Source organism: Delphinapterus leucas, chromosome 4 (genome assembly GCF_059928025.1).
Source record: "Delphinapterus leucas isolate spDelLeu-1000000601 "Yukka" chromosome 4, BTC_Dleu_Yukka2, whole genome shotgun sequence".
Lineage (NCBI taxonomy): Eukaryota > Metazoa > Chordata > Mammalia > Artiodactyla > Monodontidae > Delphinapterus > Delphinapterus leucas.
This window is the reverse complement of record NC_143132.1, coordinates 49,201,522-49,219,349: the sequence shown is the minus strand read 5'-3', so window position 1 is coordinate 49,219,349 and position 17,828 is coordinate 49,201,522. Positions and strand designations below refer to the sequence as shown.

The 17,828-nt window shown below is 41.5% G+C and overlaps 3 protein-coding genes across 5 annotated transcripts in view; 2 read left to right on the top strand and 1 right to left on the bottom strand.

The window, feature by feature from the left end:
- The window catches only part of CEP97 (centrosomal protein 97), a 41,116-nt gene extending 37,635 nt beyond the window's left edge, over window positions 1-3,481 (bottom strand). Inside the window, exon 1 of one of the 2 annotated variants that reach the window (XM_022593109.2) lies at window positions 2,261-3,481. In XM_022593109.2, coding sequence (XP_022448817.1) covers window positions 2,261-2,351 — 91 coding nt within the window. In that variant the 5' untranslated portion in view covers window positions 2,352-3,481. The remainder of the gene's footprint in view (window positions 1-2,260) is intronic. The other variant, XM_022592972.2, reaches the window with a different exon arrangement.
- Window positions 3,482-8,578: 5,097 nt separating this feature from the next.
- On the top strand, window positions 8,579-13,280 carry RPL24 (ribosomal protein L24). The gene is made up of 6 exons (XM_022593288.3): window positions 8,579-8,689; window positions 8,821-8,896; window positions 9,435-9,545; window positions 11,911-12,047; window positions 12,466-12,529; window positions 13,161-13,280. Exons 1-6 carry the CDS (start codon window positions 8,685-8,687, stop codon window positions 13,239-13,241), a joined length of 474 nt encoding a protein of 157 aa, XP_022448996.1. The 5' UTR covers window positions 8,579-8,684; the 3' UTR covers window positions 13,242-13,280.
- A 101-nt stretch (window positions 13,281-13,381) lies between these two features.
- ZBTB11 (zinc finger and BTB domain containing 11) overlaps window positions 13,382-17,828 on the top strand; it is a 40,987-nt gene continuing 36,540 nt past the window's right edge. For both annotated transcript variants that reach the window (XM_022592853.3, XM_022592772.3), the window contains exon 1: window positions 13,382-17,560. In XM_022592853.3, coding sequence (XP_022448561.1) covers window positions 17,251-17,560 — 310 coding nt within the window. In that variant the 5' untranslated portion in view covers window positions 13,382-17,250. The remainder of the gene's footprint in view (window positions 17,561-17,828) is intronic.

Genomic DNA, 17,828 nt, shown 5'->3' with positions numbered 1-17,828 from the left:
AATTAGATGGCAAAGCATTATGTTTATTATGCAATGAACCTATATGCTAAAAGAATACAATATATGTCGACATTAGCAGACTGAGCAGTCATTACAATATTCAAATCGCAGAAAACAGAAAAGTTAGAAAAATTAAATAGAATATCTCATCATAGTAAAATTTCTTCACCAAAAAAAAAAAAAAAGAGAGAGAGAGAGAGAGAAAGAAAATTAGGCTGCAACCAAAGTAATTTCCAAGTGGCTCATTTGTTAGGCAAGCAAGGAAAGTCATTTACTTCTGGTGTGTTAATTAAATGATGTTTGACTGCAGCAGCTGAAGAAATGTATCCAGAAAAAATAAACTTGTTTAAGATCATTAGCCTTTAGGCAAGAACAGCTGCTTCAAGTGTTGAGAACACTGGGAACATCAATAGTCAATTTAAATTATTTAGTGAAGCGAAATTATTTTGAATCGTTTTCCTTGGCTCTTAATGAGTTGACAGGTGTTATTGAAACTGCTCCTTTGTTCTGTTTATTCAAGGAGTCAATTTTTCAAGTGACTTTAGAATTAGCCTTTGTGAATAGGCTGCATTGAACAGGTGAGAATATTTTTAAAGAAGTTGAGAAAACACTAATTCAATACACCTAAGTGGAATCTTCTGTTTAAAAAAGTAGAAAAAGCCTTAGTTTGACAGATTTACAACACTTGTGAAAATGTAAGGTGTAAAGCCTATGGTTATAACATCATTGTATTATTAATTAGCAGATTCTTTGTGGAAAACATTTGAATCCACCACGTGTTGAGCCAGTGGTGTCAACAATAAACTTCATTTGTTCTTATGGGTTTACCATCATCAGCCCATGAATTTTTGTCAGAAATAGCAGCTGAATATCCTGACTTGCCCTACCACACAGTGTTTGATGACTTACCAGTGGTATCATTTTATATTATTAATTTTTTTTAGCTCAGGGCCAAGATTGAAATTTTTTCAAATGAAAAGAACCTCCCTTAACCACTATTATGGAACACTTATTGAATGGCTTTAGGATTCGTTTTTTGCTAATTTTGATCATGTGATGATGCTTCTTAACAAACTCAAGCTAAGGACAATGCAGCACTTACATGCAAAACTTATTCTGTGGTAAAGTCATTTCAATAATCACTAACGTTAGTTGATTCATAAGTTAAAAAGGAAGCTGTCCATTCTCAAACAAATTTGCAGTGGTTATATTTTTCCGAGCTCAAATGACAGTTTTAGTAGTGTTGTTGAGACCTCAATGCAAATGCAAAGAAAATTTCCATGTTTCAAGACCAATTTAACTGTGCATTTTGGAGCTTTCACTTAACTTTCAATTGGAAATAATTAATCTGACATGCTAAAAGGAAAATATCAAGAAAATAGTCTAATTCTATAATTGCCTTCCAAGAGATTAATATGTTCAATTTAAATCATATGTCCTTGGATTGATGGCAGTATTTGTCAGGGTGAAAAGACATTTTTCAAAGACAAAAGTTGTAAAATCTCATTAGAGATCAGGATTAACAGATTAATATTTGCAATTGATTTTGATGATAGGGAAATGTTAAGAGAAATGTTATCCTCCCCCTCCCCAAAAAGAATTTCATTCTTTAGTAGATCTGTTTTACAAAAACGTATTCAATATTATTATATTTTAAATTTTGTCAACGGATATATTGTGGAAATTGGTTTTCTCTCTTGTTATAGAAATACTTATATAAATATTCTCAATTTTGCCTCTTAGCCCATGAAGCCTAAAACACTTAATATTTCCAAACCTCTGTTCTGGAGGAAATAAAATCTGAGTAGGAAATTAGCCAGTGAAAGGGAGGAAAGATTCCAGCCAAAGAAGACAGCTTGGGCACATGCGTGAGAACCAATAGAGTATGTGAACAGTACTAAGCAGCTATTGCATTCTGAATCATATAAATACCATGCTTCGTTCCTCTTGCATTTTTGAGCCAATCGGTAATACCAGTTTCTTCCAGAAGATGGCTCCCTTCATTTAGCCAAAATTTTATTATGAAACATTTCCAACATACAGAAAATTTGAAAGAACTTTACAGGGAACACTCATAAACCCACCACTTTGATTCTCTTATCAACATTTTATTATACTTATTTTATCACATATATATCTATCTATCCCTCCCCTCCATCCATCTCGTTTTTTGATGTATCTCCCTATATACTTCAACAAGTATTTCATTAACTAGTGTTCAATATTTATTTAGTTTCCTGTTTTTTTAAATAATATTTACGGTAATTCCCTGGCGGTCCAATGATTAGGATTCCGAGCTTCACTTCAGGGGGCACAGGTTCAATCCCTGGTCGGGAACTAAGATGGTGCATGCCGCGTGGTACAGCCAAAAAAAAAAAAAAAAAGATATAAAGTAAAATTTACATGAATACTCAAATCTTAAATGAACATTCACTGAGTTTTGACCAACTGTGTTTAATTAACCCAAAATCCATAAAGACATAGAACATTACCATTAAAACAGAAAGTTCTCTCATACCCTTTCCCATTCAATAATCCTCTCCCACCCAGAAGCAACCACTGTTCTTTTTCTTTCCATCATAGGTTAGATTTGTATGGTGTAGAACTTGATACACACAGAATCATACAATATGTACTTTTTTTTTTTTTTGGTAAGGCTTCTTTCATTTAGCATAAGGTTATGGGGACTCATGTTGATGAGTAAGTCAGTAGTTTATTCCATTTTATTTAAGTAGTAGTCCATTATATGAATATATATTATAGTTTGTCTATATATTCACATTTGATACAGCACCGAGAGTGTTTCTTGTATGTATTATGAATAAAGATGATATAAACATTCTTGTATAAAGTGGGTTTTTGTTTTAAAAATTTTTTAAATTACAAAATAATACAGGTGGTACTTATTCCTCCTATTTTCAGGATTGAATTGCGGGGCTTAAATCTTTCAATCCCTAAACACTTTATAATTGTTTGAAACTTTTTATCATGGAAAAGTAATTAAAAGAGTACATAACAGGACTTCCCTGGTGGCACAGTAGTTAAGAATCTACCTGGCAATGCAAGGGACACGGGTTTGATCCCTGATCTGGGAGGATCCCACATGCCGCGGAGCAACTAAGCCCATGCACCACAACTACTGAGCCTGCACTCTAGAGCCTGTGAGCCACAACAACTGAGCCCGCATGCTGCAACTACCGAAGCCCACGCGCCTAGAGCCCGTGCTCCACAAAGAGAAGCCACCGTGATGAGAAGCCCGGGCACCGCAATGAAGACCCAATGCAGCCAAAAATAAAGGATAATAATAATAATAATTTTTTTAATTAAAAAAAAGAGTACATAACTATATAGAGACTACTGTGATGAACTCTCCTACACAACATCCAGCTTCAACTATTATCCACTTCTGGCCAATCATTTTTTTCATCCATGCCCTTACCCACTAGTCCCTCCCTCAGATTATTTTAAGGCAAATCCCAGCCATCCTGCTATTTCATCTGTAAATATTTAGTATGTATCTCTAAATATCAATATAAGAACTCTTTTTTTTATTAAACACACAGTACAATTACAATAGGTAAAGAATTGACAGTACATCTTAATATCAAAAATCCAGTCAGTATTCAAATTACCCCCACGGTCTATCCAGCTTGGTTGTTCAAATCAGGCCTCCGTTAAAATCCATATGTTGCAATTAGTTGAGGAGGCTCTTAAATTTTTTTTAATCTATAGGCAGAGCCAGCCTCAAGTTGTGCAACCTATGCAGTCACACAGGGTCCCTTGCTCAAGGGTATCCCATGCTTGGAGTTTAATGCTCTGCAGTCGCTGTCTTGAAAGTCTTAATAATTGTATCCTTGCATTTGTGTTTTTTAAGTGAAGTATAATGGGGCGATAGAGCATGTGCCTGGGGCTTGCCACCTCAGCTCCCTTGTGGGCCCACTCCTTGCAGCCTCCTCTCTTTCTAGGGATGGGTTCCAGAGGGCCGCTGGTTCTACAGTCCCTTGACTCACTCCTTCCCCTCCCCCTCAGCTCTCTCCAAAGCAGGCAGCACCATCATGCATTATGCCAGTTTGACATCTACCCAGGAGGATGGTGGAAGGAGATGGCTGGCTGAACTTCCCAGCAGCACTGAGGCAGTTTGTTGGTCCGGTGCCTCTAAGGAGGGGGACCTGAGAGCACGTAGGCCTGGAATGTTCATGCAAAATGTCAAGTCACAGGGCAGGACCCTGGGCACCTATGAGTGGCTGCATTGGCCCAGCGAATGTCCTTGCCTGAGAGAGCATGAAGTTAAATAGCAATTGAAAAAATATCATGAAAGGTCGAGAGATAGATTGCAGAAGAAAGGAAATAGCTTATTTTAGTACTTTAAGGACATCTTTTTCCTGCTTTTTGACAAAGGGACCGCATACTTTCATTTTACACTGGACCCTGCAAATTATTTATATAGCTGGTTCTGTTCATTCGTTCTTCTCTCTCTCTCTCTCTCTCTCAATTTTACATGATGTTGAAGAAATTAAGTCATCCTGTAGATGCCAGTTGCAAGCATGTGGAATCATTTCACATGTTCCTCTGTCCCCTATAATTTATATAATGGGTAGATATGAAAACTTGATTAGATTTAGATTTTTAAGAGAATTCTTTAAATTTTAATAATGCTTCATAATTTTAAAGAAAGATTCATAATTGTTCACTGAGTTATTTATTTATTTATTTATTTAGCGGTACGCGGGCCTCTCACTGTTGTGGCCTCTCCCGTTGCGGAGCACAGCCTCCGGACGCGCAGGCTCAGAGGCCATGGCTCACGGGCCCAGCCGCTCCGCGGCATGTGGGATCTTCCCGGACCGGGGCATGAACCCGTGTCCCCCGCATCGGCAGGCGGACTCTCAACCACTGAGCCACCAGGGAAGCCCCACTGAGTAATTTTTAAACCTAGTTATTTTCTAATCTAGTTACTAGGCATTCCTTTCAAAGCCCTCCCTGAGGCCAATGCCTGAGAGTCTTGGGATTGACCAGCCTACTGGGAACTCTGATGATGGATTCTAAAAAGGCAGGATCCCTCCCACAACTGAGGAGAGAATGCTATTGGAAGAAAACACTAAGATTGGTGCCTAAGTCATTCCGAAGGCATTCGTGTTTACACATTCCTGTTGTTGTCTTATTTTAACTTTTTCTGCCTCTTAACGCTGTCAAAAATCTTCCATAGGCTTCTGTGAGATGACTGTCATGGATATCTATTTCCTTTGACCTCATCTGCTCAGCCTCCTTCAGTAGATTCTTTCTCCATTTCTCCCATCCCGTAAATATTAGTATTTCCTGATTCCTCTGGCTGACTCACTCTAGTCACTCTTTCTAGGGGTGGCAGACCCAGAGATGCCCCATCCAGATCCCTCTTCAAGCAAGAGCTTGAAGACATCATAGTTAGCAATGTCCTCCAGCTGTCAGCAGAGTCTGGCTCAGCTGCTGAGCACCACCTCACTTAGGTCATGAACTCCCTGGGTCAACCCACATCTGCTGACTAAGCAAGGTGGGGGTATAAAGAGAATTGATCATTTGACTCAAAAAGGGATACTCTGACAGGCAATAATTGTTCCAGAGCTCCTGGCAGGGTTGACTGGGGTTTAGTTGGGCCAGTAATGCATTTGCCTTCTTCTGCCTAACATTGCTTCCTCCTTCCTTTCATAGGACCTGGTCCCTAATAAATACATTTTACTCTAAACATAGTCTCAGTAAGTGCTTCCAGAGAAGACAGCCTGTGACAGTAGGTGATGCTATCCCACATATTCTACTATCACCTATAGATCCATTACTCCTAAAATACATCCTATTCCAAACACTCCTCTAAACTTGTTTATCTTCCCACTACACAATTCCACCTTCACATCCTACGGGCATCGTGAACTTGGTCTTTCCCAAACTGACCCTTTCCTCACAAACACGCTCCTTCCTCTTATCTGTCTTCTTTTGACAAATGATACCGCTATTCACTAAGTCTCCATCTTCAAATTTTCCTTACTTCCTGCATTACCTATTGCTATGTTAACAAATTATTCCTAAAACAAAGTAGTTTAAAACAACAAACATTTATGATCTCACCGTTTTTATGGGTTAGGAATTCAAGCGGGTTTATCTGGGTGGAAACTGGAAGAGCAAGAAACATGTTCTACCCCAGGGCCTCCGGAGGGAGCACAGATCGCTTGACTTCAGCCTAGTGATACTGATTTCAGACTTCCAGCCTCCAGACCCATAAGAGAATACATTTGTCATGTTTTAAGCCATCAAGTTTGTGGTTATTTGTTACAGCAACCACAGGAAACTAGTACAGCAGGAGACTATGTATAAAAGGTGAAGAAACAGTGAAGAGAATGCTCTGTTCTCAGGAAGTATATAGACGCCCAGAAAAGCACCAATTTTGGAGTGAAGCTGTCTTTTGCCTATGAAAGAGAAAGGATAAAGTCTGCAAAAATTTATGGATGGTGTTGGAAACTGTGCTTTATGACACTATATAAAATGCTTTTAGGGGTTTCTGTATAATTTCTTCTTATTATAAGAGTGCTTGAACACAATGTAAGGTGTGATACATACAAAGTGTCATAAAGAACCCTGAAATGCCAGCTCCAGGAAAGAGTAAAAGAGCTAAAATCCATAAGACCGAGTTTCCTGCTTTTCCTCCACGGAGCTAGTCAGACCAAAAATAATTTCGAGGACCGACAGAACAAAATCTTCCTAAAATGCTTGGGAAGGGACTATAAATTCTGGGGTTCTGTGAAGTAAACAGATCCAAAATCCTGCAGGTAGATCTTCGCTCCACCCTCTACTCACATCCAGCTGTGCCTTGTGGAGCTTGTAGAAGCCAGGACTATTCCAGAAAGATTTTTTTTTAAGTGATCAAACTATTTTATCACCAGTAATTTAAAACAAAGAAAGTTAGATGGATGTCAGAGTCAAGTTCAAAAACCATGGAAGCTGAGGTATCCATCTGCCTGTAGTCTATTTAGACAAAGTCTTCTAAGTATACCAGACACTCTCAACAGCTGGTCAGAGTTGGTCAGGCTGTCAAATTCCTTCCCTTTGCTTCTTTGGTTTTTCAACTCCATTCATATCTCTGTTCATTCATTCTTGAGATTGTTTCCAACATATGTGCAGCTTTCTTAATATCAGTCAGCCACCTTGTTGGACTTTTTAAATCTCTTCAACCACCTACTTGCAGAACTTTTTAGGGTGAGTTGCTTATATAGAGAGTGTCCAGAAGAGGGAAATTTCCTACTCTACCCATTTTGAGTTCTTGCGGCTGGACTAATAATAAAATCAACACACAACAGATGAACAGGAGAAAAAGAAAATTAAACAAATTTAATTCATGTGCACAGAGGTCTCACAGAAATAAGTCCTAAGTAAGAAGTTGCAAAAGCAGGCAGCTTTTATATTTTTTAGACAAAGGAACAATAATTAGTAAGGAATTTAAGCAAAGTTTGGGCTTTGGGTAGTAAATTAGTAAAGAAGTATCAAAGTTTGTTTACAAGCTTCTATGCCCTGAATTCCCTATCTCTGGTAATAATGATGTCTTCCTATCTTCTGGTACAGTACAGCGAGAGAGTATGAGAGATTTATTTCCTGCTTCCAAGGGGACACAGAGGAGGGTCTAAGTATCCCTCTTGCACCTACCGGTTCTTAAGTAACCGGAATGCAAAATATCCACTATGCCATTGAGGCATACTTTGGAGCAGCCTGCCAATGGGCTCCAACAACAGCATAAACCGATCATTAGATTTGTTTCCTAGTCAAGTATCCCAGCCTCGCACACAATTCAAGGATTCTCTTTTGCCACTCCCCACTATTTGCTGAAGTACCGAGCATTACAGAAGGGGTCAAGCGATCCAGACATCGGCCTTCCCGGTGGGCCCGGGCAGGGCTGCCTTTTCTAGAGAAGGGCTTTACCGTTTCCTGAGCAACCACCGGCCGCTACCCCCACACCCCCGCCACTAGGTAGCAGCCGGCAGCCTGGCAATCGACCGCCACCGGCAGTCGTCATTTTGCAATGCTTCGGCGCTTACTTAATAGAGATTTTGTAAACTAAATGAATTAATGTATGCAAATGATTTAGCACGAGTCCTGGCACACAGAAAGAGAACACTCAACGAACGTTAATTATAATGAATGCAAAACGCCATCAAGCACAATTCCATTTGCACGGCCTCAGAGACAGTTCAGATGTCCTTATTTTTTTGCAAATGTGGAAACTATTACAATTTAATTTTGTTAGTTAAGGAAATGGGCCAGCACAGAAAGCAAAATATGATTTTAGGTTTTACCTAAGCGGCATTCATCTGTACATCACTAAACTATAAAAGGGAGGGGAGAGAGGAGCCTCTTCTCTTTACCTCACGTTCCCTGCAGTAGGACGAAGCTCTAGGAGAGACGACAAAATGACTCAGAAAGCAACTGCCTGCCTGTCCCTCCCTCCCCGCCTGTAGAGCCTTAACGGCCTCTAGCGCAGTTACTCCAGGGTCAGACGGCCACCGGGGAACTCTAGACGTGTCGCCCCGGCGAGGTGACGTCATCATCGACCGCCGGGGTTAGGGAAGAGAATTGTGGGAGGAGATTGCTTTCCCACGACCTAATAAGGGGTTTTCCCATGATCCTTTCCTTCTTTTCGCCATCTTTTCTTCTCGCCGGCGCTAGCAGCAATGAAGTAAGCAGGAACCTTGTATCCCAATCCTCTTGCATCTTCGGGCAAAGGGCCTCTCCGGCATCCCAGGCATGGCTTCTCCTTTCCGAAGATATCCCCCACCCCACCTAATGTGCTTTCGCTTTTCGTTACAGGGTCGAGCTATGCAGTTTCAGCGGGTACAAGATCTATCCAGGACACGGGAGGCGCTACGCCAGGACCGACGGGAAGGTGAAAGGCCGCGTGGGCTAAACACACTTTTGCTGCTAAGGAAAGACCGGTCTCATTCAGTCTAGGCGGGATCCTTCACCACATCACCCTTGGTCCCTGAAAAGCTTGTTCTGCGGACCGTGTGTGCAATGATTGTTAGGATCAGAAGCCTCTAAGTGAATCAGTCTTGAGCTTTGATCGAATGTAAATCAGGTCGGAAGTTAGGAGCTTGTGTAACATTAATGTTCCTGTGTAAGGGCAGTGGGCCACCGGGGTATTTGGCTATTTTATGGGCACAGGTCCTTTTGGAATCTCGGGAGGGACAGGAGTTAGATGCCTTCCAGAATTTGACACCCATCTCTCCTCTGCGTTATGAACTTAGGTTTGTCTACTCGAGAAAAGACAGGGTGAAACGCAGAGACAGTTTCCTGCCAGTTCTGTGATACAAGCCTTTTGGTCTGTATGGGCCTCAGTTTTGTAAAATGAGAGGATAGAATTAGAATATTAATTCACTAGTAATTTCAAGCTCAAGACTCCTACTTTGAACTTGTCACGACAGGTTTTCCAATTTCTTAATGCAAAATGTGAGTCGGCATTCCTTTCCAAGAGGAATCCTCGTCAGATCAACTGGACTGTCCTCTACAGAAGAAAGCACAAAAAGGGACAGTCGGTAAGTGAAATGCACTTTCATGTTGTTGAAACTCTGAGCATCATTTACTGCTTTTTAAAATTAAATGAGACAGTATGTGAAAGTACTCCTAACTGAAAAGCATCAGACAGTGAAGTGAAAATGATTGATATAAAGAGTGCCTCCTTATACATCTTAGGCTCACAGTAAAAATATCAAGTTGAAATTTGAAAGCATTCCCCCTTCCAGAGTTAGGTAAATTACATTAAGCTCACTTGGGTTATAGTGCACCATTAAAGTGTTTAAGATGTTCAAGTGGGTGGCAACTAAATAGTTCTGTGAAAACTTGGTATTGGTTATAATGCTTATAGAATTATTCCCAATGTAGGTATCATATTGTGGAGTCTTCCAGCATATTAGTTCTTAAAACTGGTTGTGTTTTTTGAAGTGGTCTTTTAGGTTGTTGAAACAGATTTTTGAGAAAAGGTTTGAGTGTCATGGCAAGAGAATTAGTATTCAGGAGGCTTGTGAATATTTAGTGAGTGAGCACCTCCTGGGTGAAGGACATGGCTAGGTATTATGGGAGTTCAGAGGAAGGAAAAATTCTAAACAGGGGGATGTGACATATCCAGTAAGGTGGCCATTATCCAAACGGGGGTGGGGGTGGGAGGAATTACAAATGTTGGTGGGGATGTGGAGAAATTGGAACCCTGTGCATTGTTGAATGAAGATGGTGCAGGCACTGTGGTTTGGCAGTTTCTCAAAAAGTTAAAGAGAATTACCGTCATATGATCTAGCAATTCCATTTCTAAGTCTATATACGCAAAAGAATTGTAAGCGGGGACTTAAACAGATTACTTGTACACTGATGTTCACGGTGCTGTTATTCACAATAGCCAAAAGGTGGAAACAACCAAATGTCCCATCAGTGGATGAATGGATAACTAAATGTGATAAATACATACAGTGAAATATTATTCAGCCTTAAAAAGCTGACAAGCCTGACATTATGCTAAGTGAAATAAGCCAGACACAAGAAGACAAATATTGTATGATTCCACTTTTATGGGGTACCTAGTTGTGGACAAATTCATAAAGACAAAGTAGAGGTTACCAGGCAGGACTAGGGGGAAGGTGGAATAGGGAGCTATTATTTAATGGGTGCAGAGTTCGTTTTGAATTATGAAAAAAGTTATGGAGATGGAAGTTGGTGTTTGCACAATATTGCAAACATTTTTAATGCCACTGAATTACACACTTAAAAATGCTTTAAAATGGTCAACTTAATGTTATATATATTTTACCACAATAAGAAAAATATTTTTTAAATGGATTTGAGGTAAGAAAAATATAAACAGGTAAATACTGGCATTTTCTACAATAAAATTTCACCTCTGTACAAAGTTTAAAGTATTGGTAAAATGAGCATTTTGGTTAACCACAAATGTGCCCTCTTTTCTCCATATGTCCTGTTTAAAAATTTTAAGATATTTTGTGTATCCCTGCTTTAATAAATAGTTCATTTTATTTTTTCTTGGACTTAGAGATGCACGTAAGATCTTTTTTCTCACAAGCACTGTAGCATAGGTTTCAGTATAGAATCTGCAGCAGATGTGTGAATTGTACTGTCTTGATTCCCAGACATTCCCTACATTTGGTGGCTTTCCTGTCTTAAATCATCTTCTAACTTGACTATTTCTCCCAGTGTCAGTACTTGGAGTAAAAACAAAATAGAGTTGAGGTTTGATCATTTTTTTCCGAAAGCACATTCTTTATCATAAAGTCTTGTTAAGATCACTTTTAAAGTACTATTCAGTTAACTTCCTTAGAGTTGAACTTTCTGTCTTTCTAAATAAAGTAGTAAATAGTGGCCAGGATTTTTAATAGATGGTTTAACCAATCCATAATCGGAAAACTTATCTGTGTATTGCAGTATTTTACATATAGATACTTTAAAAATATATATTTGTATGTATATTTCATTTCAAATAATGCATGGATTATTTTTGGTCGATTTTTTTTTTTTTTTTTTTTTTTTTTTGCTGCACTGTGCAGCATGTGGGATCTCAGTTCCCCAACCAGGGATTGAACCTGGCAGTGAAAGCCCAGAGTCATAACGACTAGGCCACCAGGGAACTCCCTGGTTGAATATTTCTGTGGTCTGAATTGTGTTCCCCCCCCAAATTCATATGTTGAAACTGAGCCTCCAAGGTGATGGTTAGGAGGTGGGACCTTTGGGAGGTGATACAGCCATGAGGGCAGAGCCCTCATGAATGGAATTAGTGCCCTTATAAAAAAGGCCCGAGAGAGCTCATTTGCCCCCTTCTGACATGTGATATATTTCATTTCTTCCCGACATTCATGAAGCAAGGTTGCTAAGTGTGGTCCCCATCTTTCTGTTCCGTAGGAAGAAATTCAAAAGAAAAGAACCCGCCGTGCAGTCAAATTCCAGAGGGCCATAACTGGTGCATCTCTTGCTGATATAATGGCCAAGAGGAATCAGAAACCTGAAGTTAGGAAGGCTCAACGAGAACAAGCTATCAGGTGAGGAAGCTTTCATTATGAGCATTTCAGCTGTTGGAATGGATTTTAGGTTATGTTTGGGTTTATAGGCACAGAAATCTTAATCTCATGTTATTTTGTGTTGTGTTACTTGCATCTGTATAGGAATTGTGAAATTGTAAACACTCATGTTTAATAATACAGAAGTTTATACTATAGTCTAAATGATTTGTTGAAATTCTATATGCAATTATAAAGATACTGTACAATTTCTAACAAATGTTAAGCTGACTTGGTGGTTAATGACATTTGTTAATAAATCCTTTGGATTTATCATACAAATAATTGCAGGTGGGGAAGGAATATGTTAATTCTACTTTTCCCAAACACTAGCCTCTTGTTAATAGACTATACCCTTAAGGAGTAAAGTGCTTTGCTTAAGTTATTTTTAACCCCACAGGGCTGCCAAAGAAGCAAAAAAGGCTAAGCAAGCATCTAAAAAGACAGCAATGGCTGCTGCAAAGGTAATTGTGGGATTATCTTGGATTTCTCATTTAAAGCAACAGAAAGATTTATTTTTAATCCAAATTGTGGTAAATGAAAGTTTCAGTTTTTTTAAGGAATTTAGTGCAAGGCTCTAATGGAAATGACGTCCATAATTGATTTCTGAGTGAGTGATTCCGGTCTCCAGAGAGGTCCCTTTGCTAAAGCCAAATGCGTATGTTAGTGCTATATAGAAATAGAAAGGGGAAAATAAAGGCGTTTTAAAGTTTATTTTGAAATAATTCTAGATTTTCAGTAAAATTTTCTATAATTGTACAGAATTTACCGAGCTTTTATCAGTGTTAATTTCAATAACCATAGTAAAAATTTCAAACCAAAAAGTTAGCATTGGTCCTTTTTCTGTTCTTAGGATACAGTTCAGGATCCCACACTGCATCTAGTTGTGTCTCTTAACTCCTTCAATCTGATATCTTTGTCTTTCATTTATATTTCATATAAAGGTGGACTTTATAATATTAGGAACACAGATAATTAGGAAAGCAATCTAGGAAACAAACAGAATCTGGGCATAAGAGAGCAGTGATTGGGGGAAAAAAACCAAAACAAAACCTCACATGGAATAGTGCCACATAACATATTGTCTTTTTACAGGCTCCCACAAAGGCGGCACCTAAGCAAAAGATTGTGAAGCCTGTGAAAGTTTCTGCTCCCCGTGTTGGTGGAAAACGCTAAGTTGGCAGCTTGGATTTTTAAATAAAGATCTGACTATAACTAGATTGTGGTGGAATTTTTACTCCTAAATTAGGCATGTTCAGCCTACACAGTAATAGCTAAACTACACAGTTAGGAATTTAAGAGCTAGGTGGGTTTTTTTGTTTTAATAAATTATTTATTTATTTATGGCTGCATGGGGTCTTCGTTGCTGTGTGGGCTTTCTCTAGTTGCAGTGAGCAGGGGCTACTCTTAAGTTGTGGAGCATGGGCTCTAGGCGTGCGGGCTTCAATAGTTGTGGCGTGTGGGCTCAGTAGTGTGGCTCACGGGCTTAGTTGCTCCGCGGCATATGGGATCTTCACAGACCAGGGATCGAACCCGTGTCCCCTGCATTGGCAGGCGGATTCTTAACCACTGCACCACCAGGGAAGTCCAAGAGCTAGGTATTTTTTAAAGAGTTCATTTCTTGGGAATAGTGCCTCCTAATGTAAGCCTCTTGGAGAGATGTTAAGCAAGATGATGTAAATAAAATAAGATCTATATGGTTAAATGCAAGCTTTGCTCAGCTGAGGCTATAAGGGCACGTTACAGACTGCACTGTCTAAACTTTTTGTTACATAGCTACAAGTACTAGGATGTTGCATAGATTTTAGCCAGGTTGATTGCTAAAAGATGCATTTTTTTCTTCTGTCTGCAGAAAGGAAGCCTTCTTAATGAGTTATTTTCTTGTTAAATTACCCTTCTCCATAATAGACACATTTATTTCATATTGGGGATGCCTTTTGGTTCACTAGTATCTCACCTTTTAACGATTAGCTTATAGCTGAGTTAAAACTACTTAGAACTATCACCTGTATAATCTGCTCTTGCTTCCAGAAAATAAGCTTAAATGAATACAATTTCTTTTACATAAAGTGGTAAGGAAAATAGTAATTGTAATTGTTAAGAATAGGCTTGCAGGGCTTCCCTGGTGGTGCAGTGGTTGAGAATCTGCCTGCCAATGCAGGGGACACGGGTTCGAGCCCTGGTCTGGGAAGATCCTACATGCTGCGGAGCAACTGGGCCCGTGAGCCACAATTACTGAGCCTGCGTGTCTGGGGCCTGTGCTCCGCAACAGGAGGCCGTGATAGTGAGAGGCCTGTGCACTGCGATGAAGAGTGGCCCCCACTTGCCACAACTAGAGAAAGCCCTTGCACAGAAACGAAGACCCAACACAGCCATAAATAAATAAATTAAAAATTAAAAAAAAAAATTGGCTTGCACTTCTTCAAAAAGCAGATCATCTTACGTACCACACTGTGCTAAGTTGCAAGGAAACGATGAACAAGGTACATCCTCTTGAGAAACATGCTTTTTATACATAGGAATAGTATGTGAAGGTAAAATATATCAACACTGCCCCTCACCTCCATTCTATCCAGGGTGATGGAATTAATGATTATATCTGGTGCTTGTTAAATTCAGGCATTGGTCTAGGTGTTGGGGATAAAACAGTCTTTGGAGGACTTGAAAACTGAAAAGGTGTGTAAAGTAAATATACATATACAAGGTAAGCTGGTTGGCTGGCTTTTGCTTAGATTTTGTTTGGAAAAAAACCCTTTTTATTGTGATTTTAAAAAAATATATGAAAAAAGAGGTCATGCAGCTGTGAACAGAGAAAGCTTAAAAGCCAGTCAAAATACCCAACGTGAATGCAGAGCTACATGTTCTTACTTCTGAACACAAAATGTCCCCTTAAAAGCACTGCTTTTTTCGTCTAAATGCCTTAAAATGGAACTGCCCATTCTGATTACCTTTGAGTCCTGAACAGCTTGCAGCTCAGGACAGTATAAACACTAAATACTTGTTCTCGCAGGACAGCAAGTTTAGCTTTTCTCAGGAAGACCACTGGACCACGTGTAAAAAACATTTTACTAAAACATTTCTCTATTGGCCCAAAGGCACAGAAGAGAATCCCAAGTTTCAGTGGGCTTCTCAGTGTTTTCACGGGGTGTGTTTTGATAGAAACTGATTTGGGTGTGGAGGGATTTCGACTAACTTAGCTTCTCTTAGCCATGTCCACAACTTGTTTACTTAAAATTTTAATCTACTTACATTAAATTTAGTTTTTTTTTTAATGTGTTAGTTTTCTTTAAAGGTTTATTTTTAATTTTATTTTTTTGGCTGCATCGGGTCTTAGTTGCGGCACGTGGGCTCTTAGTTGTGGTGGTGGGTTTTCTCTAGTTGTGCGCAGGCTCCAGAGTGCATGGACTCTAGTTTGGACAGGCAGGCTCTAGCTGAGGTGGGCAAGCTCAGTAGTTGTGGCATGCAGGCTTAGTTGCCTCGCGGCATGTGGGATCTTAGTTCCCTGGCCAGGGATCGAATCCGCATCCCCTGCACTGCAAAGCGGATTCTTACCACTGGACCACCAGGAAAGTCCCACATTAAATTTTGTTTTAAAGGAAGTCTATTTCACAGCAAAACTGGTGGTGCTGGCCCAGCACATATACATCCCTTGGAGGGTGGATTTGGAAATCCATTCTGGGTGCCCCACCCCTTGGGAGCAGGGGTGTGTCTCCATCTTCTAATTCCTCCCTCACCCAGCTGTAGTCTGTGGAATGAGTGGCCCTAAGGCCTGGTAGTTCTATCTTTCCTCAGGGCCTGGGAGCTCCTGTACCTACAGCTAGAATGTTCAACTGCCTCAAACAACCGGGCCGTTTGGAAATTCCTGCAATCCCCACCCCCAAGTGCCGGGAGACTGAGTGCATCCCGCTTTTTTTTGTTGTTTTAATTATTTCATTTATTTAGGTTGCGCTGGGTCTTAGTTGCGGTTCGTGGGCTCCTCCGTTGTGGCATGCAAACTCTTAGTTTACATGCGGGATCTAGTTCCCTGGCCAGGGATAGAACCCGGATCCCCTGCATTGGAAGTACGGATTCTTAACCACTGCACCACTAGGGAAGTCCTGCATCCTGCTTTTTGAGCCCACTGTTTTCACCATCTGTCCACACCTATCTCCAAAGGGTCACCTCACTCAGTGACTGCAGACTCTAGGCTAGGAGAGGGTTGGCCCAGAGTTTTCAGGCTCCAATAAAGCACCGCGCAGTCTGAGCCGCCTCGGCCTTTTGTGCATTCAGTATATGTTGGGTGTAAAATGGAGAATTTTTTCCCCTAAGTTTATGTAAAAATATATGCAAATAAAGCTGTAAGAAAACACTGCTAGCTGATCTTCCTCACTCCTTGCCAACATGACTACCTTCATAGGTAAAAAATCGTCAATACATAAGCTGATCATTCCAGAAAAATGACTATTCCATGGGTAGTTAGGAACCAGCAGTCACTTAGAAATTACATTAACTCCTATCACGGAGGGATTTAGATTTTATAACACTTAACTGGAAGCTACATTTCCATGTGAAAGGGCTTTCTTTGGTCTTACATCCAAAGGCTAATATTATACTAGGGGCCTCAAAATCTGGCGCTTTTATGTTGTCGGGTGTCTCAAAATGTAGGCGGGGTCAAAAAGACTCCTTTACACCTTGGGGTATCTCCGACGGGATTAACAACTGCCCACCACCGCCTCCTACACGTGCTCAGATCCTGGGAAAGAAGGGAAAAACAAAAAGGGAAACTGCCAGGACTTAAGATGTCTGCTCAAAACCACTTCGATTTCCCAGGAAGGGCCTACCCGCTACCAAAATGTCCGTCCGCAGTCCTAACGTCACTTGGTCGGCTAGATCAAGCCAGAAAGCCATTGCGCTCCAATCAGGGCTTAGCCCCCTCACCCACTGCCCTTGATTTGCGTCACTTCCGGTGGTGCAGCAGCCATTTTGTCAGTCGCCAGCGGATCCCGCGCGCTGGAGAAGTGCAGTTCCTCTTGGTTACCAACTCGTCAGTTCTCCTTCCACGGTGCGGGCGCCCTCGAAGAGCACTCACTACAGACACAGCCAGTCCTCCCTACAGTGCCGCCACTGCTGTTGCATCCGCCCGGAACTAGTGCGCTGTCTTCCTCCCTTGCCACTGACAGGCGCCCTCGGGGAGCCGCCGTCAGCGATGTCAAGCGAGGAAAGCTACCAGGCCATCCTGCGCTACCTGACGAACGAGTGCGAGCCGTACGCGCCGGGCACCGAGGGTAATGTCAAGCGTAAAATCCGCAAGGCGGCCGCCTGCTACGTGGTGCGCGACGGAACGCTGTATTACCAGCGGAGGCAGCGGCACCGCAAGACCTTCGCCGAGCTGGAGGTGGTGCTGCAGCCCGACCGGCGCCGGGGGCTTATCGAGGCTGCGCACCTGGGCCCAGGCGGCACTCACCACACCCAGCATCAGACCTGGCACGACTTGTCCAAGACGTACTGGTGGCGAGGTAAGACCTCGCCCGCGGTCAGGGGGAGGGCGGGCGGCTTGCTTCCAGAAAAGACCCGCAACCAGAGGCGGGCCTGTCTGGGCACCCGCGAGTGTGAGGGTCCGGCACCCTCCTCCCGGACGCTGCTCGCGGGCCCAGCCTAGCCCCTGCCCGGCGGCGGAGCAGCTGCCAGGCGGAGCCGAGAGGGTGGGGGACGCGAAAGGAGCCGCACTTCCCACAGGAAGGAGGCCGGGGAAGCTGGGGGCGGGCCCTGGCCCGGGGTGGGGCG